This window comes from Corvus brachyrhynchos, unplaced genomic scaffold (assembly GCF_000691975.1).
Source record: "Corvus brachyrhynchos isolate BGI_N302 unplaced genomic scaffold, ASM69197v1 scaffold93, whole genome shotgun sequence".
Classification (NCBI taxonomy): Eukaryota; Metazoa; Chordata; class Aves; order Passeriformes; family Corvidae; genus Corvus; species Corvus brachyrhynchos.
In genome coordinates this window covers 1,397,998-1,405,691 of record NW_008237273.1, presented here as the reverse complement: position 1 = coordinate 1,405,691, position 7,694 = coordinate 1,397,998, and the positions used below count along the sequence as shown (strand labels likewise).

At 39.4% G+C, this 7,694-nt stretch overlaps 1 protein-coding gene across 3 annotated transcripts in view; it reads right to left on the bottom strand.

Annotated features, from left to right (window-relative positions):
* Window positions 1-7,694, bottom strand: part of FOCAD (focadhesin) — a 93,456-nt gene that overhangs the window by 84,511 nt on the left and 1,251 nt on the right. For all 3 annotated transcript variants that reach the window (XM_008630855.2, XM_017730599.1, XM_017730600.1), the window contains exons 3-4: window positions 5,210-5,284; window positions 3,379-3,533 (exon numbers count right to left, since the gene is read on the bottom strand). In XM_008630855.2, coding sequence (XP_008629077.1) covers window positions 3,379-3,533; window positions 5,210-5,284 — 230 coding nt within the window. The remainder of the gene's footprint in view (window positions 1-3,378; window positions 3,534-5,209; window positions 5,285-7,694) is intronic.

Genomic DNA, 7,694 nt, shown 5'->3' with positions numbered 1-7,694 from the left:
GAAAGAGAGAACAATCTTTTAGATTCTTCACTGCCAGAAAAAGTCAGTTAAACGGGAATTTGCAAGAGTATTTCCCAGCTTCAATTGGATAACTGCAGCAAGGAGGAAAAAGACAAACCATAAAAAACTCGGTAAGAAAATGGTCTTTCCTGTTCTGAAACTCCTGTATTGCTGGTCCTAATTCCCAAGCCGGAAGTGGGAAGAGAAGAGATGCTTTAGGCTTTGCACTCACCTCCTGAACACAAGCAACACAAAGGCATGTCATATTGCAAGGACATCCCCCACCTCCTATAGGCATGGATGCTCAGTAATAAAAACATTCTGAAAACATGCATATACACAGAAATTCTTCTGACAGTTTCTTTAAGATTACAATAATCTTTTCACAGGTTTTTCAGTAGATTGACTTGATTATTTATCCTTGTTCATTATTAACACAGGCAGGGTTTTCCCATTGTCATCTACACAAAATGCTGGAAACCAATCTTAAAAACGTGAAAATACATGTCTATGTATCTCCATATGTAAATATTTCCTATATATGCATAAACACACAAACATGCATATAAATATGATGTTCCATGCAGTTTAAACTCTTAGGGCATAAAAGGAAACACTGGGTCTTAAGAGCCAATTACAATAATACATACAATGAGCAGGTATTGTGAACCAAAGAAGTTAACTCAGATAAACATGAAAGCTTCATCTCTACATGTCGTTTCTACTGTGCATAATTTGATACATCTGACAAAATATAATCCAGCAGGTGCACTTAGCCCCTGCAAAATTCACTGCAACAGAAGGAAGAGAAGCAAGAATACAACATGTGGAGCCTTTGCCAATAAAATATACACCTAACTCCATTCAGCACTGAAAGTGCTTGGTGGTTGCAAATGCCTTTCTGCTAGCTGCCACTGGCTGCTGCTTTTTATTTTAGTGACACTGTGCACAGAGCACTGCAAAGGCACACAGAAGAAAACTTGGCAGGGCACAGGACGGCAGACTGCAGACTACAATTCTAAGTCCAGGTAAAAAAAAAGTATTAGCACTGAAAAGAGGCAATCTGAAATTGTCAGTTTAATGAGCTCCTGAGGCTACAGACGTTTTAAACCACAGATTTCTGTGGTTAGGCAACATAAACCCTGTCTTGCAATCCATAGTGTATGCAGTTTGAATTGTAGCAGCCCGGGGGAGGAGGGGGTAGCAGTGGGAAAGAAGCCAAAAATACATGAAAGGTTACTGCGTAATTTGCCAGCACTTAGTATAGCAATCAGTCATGTGTTGGTTTCACACATGAAAAAAAATTTTTAGAAAAATCAAAGAATAGTGTAGAAATGGGGCAGATCACAGTCTCCTCAGTATGTAACTCTGATTTTGTTCTTAAGCTTAACTTAATTTAAAATATCACATTTTACACTGTTTATTCTTTGAAGTACAAAGCTGTATTAACATTTTATAACCTTATAAACTGTTGATACTGTAATAAACCCTCAGCTGAACAGGAACTTCAAATTTCTTACTCTGAAAGCCACTGTTAATAAAACTTTCACTCCACCTTATGCCACAGGACTCAGTTTCTCATAGTCTTAGCACAGGTACTTTTACTTATTCGTTAACAATGTAGACTCCTCCCTTAACCCCAAAATGCCCCAAATTTTTGTCATTTGGAGGACAGTGGTTTGCAGAGATTATATTATAAAAATGTATTTGCAAAACCTCTTCTAGGAAACCGTAATCATGTATTGCAAACCCAGCATAGAAACAGCATCAGCACAGCAAGATCCTAGCGGTAAACAGGCAAGTCACAAGGTTAGAAAAAATTTTTAAGCATTTCACTGGTTTACTCAAACCTAAGCTCACCTTCGGCTCAGACTGAGTATGAGAGACCTTAGTGTAAAACTGATTATGTGAAGGAGAGAAGGGGTGAAGAACATGTCTTGAATAGCATGGTTCTTGCAACCTCTGTGCTGAGTCCACCAGCACAAAGTATCACAAACATAGCTCTAAATAGCTGGTTTGGCTAAAAACAACTCTACCCGTCCCCAGCAAGAGAATGTCACAGCTTGGTGCACAAATCCACTTAGCAGTCAAAAGGGACTGCTAATAAGGTTGGTAAATTTGAATGGAAATCTCTTCCCAATCATCATGTGACTTCCTATTTCTAAATGTTATGCACAGTGCCTCTTTCCCCCACAACTGCATTTTCTCAATATGTTGGATAGGCAGTCTAGGTCAAAAGACCACTGTGAGATCTAAGCACTCTATTTGCAGAATTGTGTAGGAGGAAGTAGCTTCAAAGTAAAGTAATTTCTTCCTCAGCAGACAAGGAAACCAACTGCAGCATTCCTACTCCCAACACACATTCTTATGGTGACTTTATTTGAGCAACCAGTTTTTTGACAGACTGATGAAGTTATTTCCCTCTGTGCTGGTTTTGGCTGGGGTAGAGTTAATTTTCTTCATGGTGGCTGGTATGGGGCTATGATTTAGATTTGTGCTGAAGACAGGGTGGATAATACAGATGTTTACAGATAATAGAGATGTTTTTGTTATTGGTGAGCAGGGCTTACACACAGCCAAGGCCTTTTTTGCTTTTTGTACTGCCACACTGGGGAGGAAGTTGGGGGTGCTTGGCAGGTTGGGAGAAGACAGAGCAGGGACAGGTGACCCAAACTGACCAGAGGGATACTCCAGACCATGTAACATCATGCTCAGTATATGAAGTGGAGGGAAAGAAGACGGGGTGTTTGGATTGATGGCATTTGTATTCCCAAGTCATCATTACATGTGATGGAGCCCTGCTCTCTTGAAGATGGCTGAAAACCTGCCTGCCCATGAGAAGCAGTGAATTAATTTCTTGTTTTGATTTGCTTGTGTGCACAGCTTTTACTTTCCCTGTTAAACTTTCCTTATTTCAACCCACAAGTTTTCTACCTTTTACCCCCTCCCTAATCCTACTGGTAGGGGAGTGAGCGAGTAGCTCCATGAGGCTTGGCTGCTGACTGAGATTAAACCACGACATAATCCCCCATAATGGAAGCTGATGCCGTTTCTTTCCCCTTTCTATGACAGGGGCAACAAAACTAAGCAGTTCATTGACTTCTGAGGTTCCACAGTTCAAAGCTGAGAGCACTAGTCTGAACTACTAACAATTTCAGCTTACATCCACAGAATACTCTAAGAGTTCTTATGTCAGACCCATATTGTCACATAGCAAAGGTGAAAGCAACACCCTTCAGCAGAGTGGCAGGGCAGTAGCAGCCCTTAATGCCACAGTGTATCTGAAGATACTGACCCAGAACTTCTCTTCCTCCATACTTGTAAGAGAAAAGCAGTAACTGGTAACTAGCTGACAAAAATCAGGCAACCAAATACTACCTTGCTGAGGGAATTAGGTTGAGAGCTCCGTGAAGAACGTAGTCAAGCTCAGCATGTTTCTCCACTACAAGTGCCACCAAGCCCTCACAGCAGGCTATTCGCAAGGCAACATTCTCACTGCAGCACTTCTCCCAAAGCAGGTTCAGAGCAGGAGTCTGAAGGCAAAAGCATGGGACACAGGTAATGAGAAGGCTCACGCTGATTTATCTTCATTCATCTCAAACACACTTTTAAATAAAAACCAACTCAACAGCTTCTCCTGAAGCAAGAGGAAGCTGGGGTACAGATTCTATTCCTCAGAAAGGTCTTTGTGGGGACAGCTCCCAGTTTCTTGCCCTCTGCTGTCTAGGTCCAAGTCAGAGTACAGCACTTACTGTCTCTGACAAAAAGGTAATGCAGATGAATTTTTCAGCTGCGCCTATGCAGATAGAATCATGGAATGGTTTGTGTTGGAAGTGACCTTAAAGACCATATAGTTCCAACTCTGGGCCATGGGCAGGGATGCTACTCACTGTCAGGTTGCCCAGGTCCCCATCCAACCTGACCTTGAACACATCCAGGCACATGGGGCATCCACAAGCAGGTTATCATCAATTTCCTGATTTAAAAAATACGGATGCAATTGGAGACAACTCAGAAACTGCCATGACAAGCTGTGTCTACAGCAACATGTAGCACAGACAGGTAAAAGACAGGTGTACAAAGGGCTATCCAAAGGTAAGTCATCTTTACAAAACACATGAAGCTCTATTTGCTAGTAAGCATGAAGATTTGGCAGTAATCATCAAAACTGCTGCTTGTTTCCATGGTAAATTAGTACTCATAGGTTAGTTTGCTGACTTTGTGACTTACAAATGGAGAACAAGGCAGGTTTTAAAACAACCAAACATGGCAAAATGCTCTTGAATATAAAGGAAGTCTGCAATGTCTAACCAGCACAATCTTCTGCTTCCTAGCATTTTAGAAGGTGTTGCTGTATTTCAGCCTAATACCTTCATGTAAGCAGCATTAAAGGGAAAATATCAGCTTGTAGCTCAAAACAGAATGTGATTCGGGAACACTATTATGATCAGGACTCTGAAAGAGCTTCTGTTAGATAAACTACACACCTCCAATACTCCCTCACATCAAAACTTAGCACTTTCCATGTCTGGGTTTGTCAGGGTGAAGTCCCCAGACTGTGTAATAAAAATCCACAGATCATCTTCTGTTCATTTCTGGGCATATCAGCTTTTGGGGAGAAAAAACAGGTGCAAATCCTAACTAACACCTTTCCCATTTGCTGCGACACTTGCAATTGCCAACATTTCATATATCTCTTTATTAACAAGACATGCATTTAAGTGAGCTTGACTCATTTAAAATGAAAAGTATGCCTTTACATCCTGCTCTCTCCTAAAGAAATACAAGCTCTAGTTAGATGATATGAAATATAACACCAATGCAGGTATGTGAAATGCCATACCTTTTGAAATTTTTATAGCAATGTAAACAAATTTCCAAATCAAGACACAATGTCTCATCCTGTGGTACTTCACTCTCAGTAATGTAACTAAATTGAACTCTCCTAAACTGAACATAGCTAGATGTGGGTATTCTGCAGAATTAAGACTTCTGCCATTAAGTCTTCTAATGGAAGTAAAACTACTCTTCTGATGCCAGAGTTTAACTGTTTCTACCTGCATGCCCAAATACATACTGATAACTACCTTATTTAAGTTCTAGAATTGTACTAAAATTACACAGTGGAGAATGGGAAAACCTAGACAAAGCACACAGAATTAAAACATAAGGATGAAAGAGAAGACAAAAGTGAAAAAATGACACAGACCTGGTCAGAAGCCTGTCTGATCTTCTTCGAAGAAACTTTTTCTTTCAGTATTGCAGCAATCAAATGGCCCACTGCCTAAAGAGAAAAAGAAATAAAAAACATACACAGATGCATGAAAAGAAGTAAAATTAAAAGAAATCTGAAGAAATAAAAAACACATGCATGATTTTTAAATTCTCCATTAAGACGTCTTTATAACGCTGTTGCATATGATTATTTTGTTATGATTTGAAATACAACCTTATGGGTATTGAAGCTGAAACATGCTTCAGGGTCAAAATTTTCCATAATGTTGACATACTCACTTTTACTGTTATGCTGAGGCACAAAAGAAACAAACTTCCATAGGGCTCCACATAGGTCCAAAGGCCTCTTTGTACAGGTACACAGATATTTAGGAATTGCAGATATTTTAATGCAACAACTTCAATAAACATTTATAGCTCCACAGCTGCACAGATCCCCATGTCCTTAAAAGCACTAGTAATTACTAAATCCTGTACTGTATGGGGAAGCAGAAGCAAGAGAGGAAGCAGAACACAGCAAATGTAAGCAACCTGCCCAAATTTTTGCATCACAAGTTTTGCGTTAAGCACTTTGCATATCCCCTTATCACAGCTCCTGCCAGAAATGTTTCATTTACTTTAAACAGGGAATTTGACAATAACATTATCTCATTAAGCTATTCCTTGGCAGAAATCACTAACAAGTTTTAAATAGTCAAAATCTTCAAGACAAAAGGCTTCCGTTCCCCAAAACAGCCCAGGTTTATTCTTTTGAGGCAAAGACTAAGCTCCTCATTCTATTTTAGTAGAAGTTTGATTTCGTCAAACTGCCCTTCAAAATCTAAATGTGAACTGAAATACACTCAAAGGCTTCAGGTTGTTTGAACCTAGACTTTTGTTTCTGACTCATCTCTAATGACTTCCTCTGTCTTGTTTTGTAATTATTGATACTGTTACACAGAAAACCCATTCTGCGAAAGACAGAAAGACATGTTTTCATAGTAACAACACAAAAATGTTTCAGACTATCAATGTGCCCAGAACAGCTGCTGCATCTACACTTCTCTGGTAAAGACAGATCATTACTTTTGGAAAAAGTAAACTAGGCCAGCAAGGAATAAAAATTAGCATTTCATTTTTGTTAGTGTATAAAACGACAGGAACGGATTATTTTCAATGGTACCTGGTTCCTTCTGCTTTCAAGATTTATTTCCACTTCATTTAGGTACTAGTTGCTAACCTGTCATAACAAACTGAAGTAAGAACTTACATTTCTTGGAAAGATGGCACTTTAAATATTCCTAGACTACAAGGACTAAGCTTTTCACAAGTACGGATATGTACTCTAACATATTTGACTTAAAAAGACAGGTTATTTGGAAATCTTACTCTTGAGGAAACAGAAGGAGAAAATGGGACCAAGTCAGACATTTATCTGTTTTTCTGCAGCTATCCCATTGCAAGAGCAACAGTGAACTCCCCAGGCAGGTCAGATCTCTTTCAGTGAACTTACCAAGGGAAGCCTTTTGGTAAATTATCTTTTCTTTTTTCTCTTTAAAAGGACCTTCAGAAGTTAATTCACACCTACATCCTTAAGACACTTCCATTACAAAGGAAAAGGGGCCTATCAACAGAAACCTGGCTTTTGCAGCGACCTAGCTATACAGAAAAGTCAAAATGCAGATTAGGTCCCGGGGTTTCTAGAACTTGATTAAGCAGTAAAACTTTATGACCTACAAATTTATGCTCAAGTTCCTCACTTTTCTGATCGTGTGTAGATTACATGCTCTGCAGAGCAGATGTCTTGGTTGGTCCCAGAAAGAAAAGACATCTCTCATGAAGTTGAATCCTGACCTGATTATAGCTTGAAGATTACAGAACGCTTTCCAGGGGTCACAGAAAACAAGTGGAAACTATGAAAACAGCCAAAGCACAGGACAAAATCAGCCAAAGCACATCAGTAGACCTTAATGATGTTCAGCTGTAGTGATAAATCATGACACTTAAGCAATACAACAGTGTACCATGGGGACATTCTGCACTCAAGAAAAATGAACTGCTTCAAAGATGCTGAGTCCTACTCATCAAGGGTAGTAATGATATAAACTCATCTGCAGTGCAAGACACTGCTAGACCTTAGACGAACTTCAGGTTTCAGGGACATGGCTTTTTTTCCCAAATGCCAAGTTGATAACAAGTAGACTTCTGCATCTCTCTTTCAAACCTACTTACTGTTAAACCAAGGTGAACTGACTGAAATGAAGAGGCGAGAGAGGCACCAGGATGCACAGACTGCATTTCCATCAACTTATTTTACCAAACAAATGGGTACATATTTATTCCTAAATTCAAAACAGGATGAGGAAGAAAACAGGGAAATCAGCAATGAACTTACAGCCAAAGAGATGAATTTTTAATACTGAAATGAAAAATGGCCAAAGCAAAGAAGGTATATTTTTTAACCAGAGACCATTATTCCT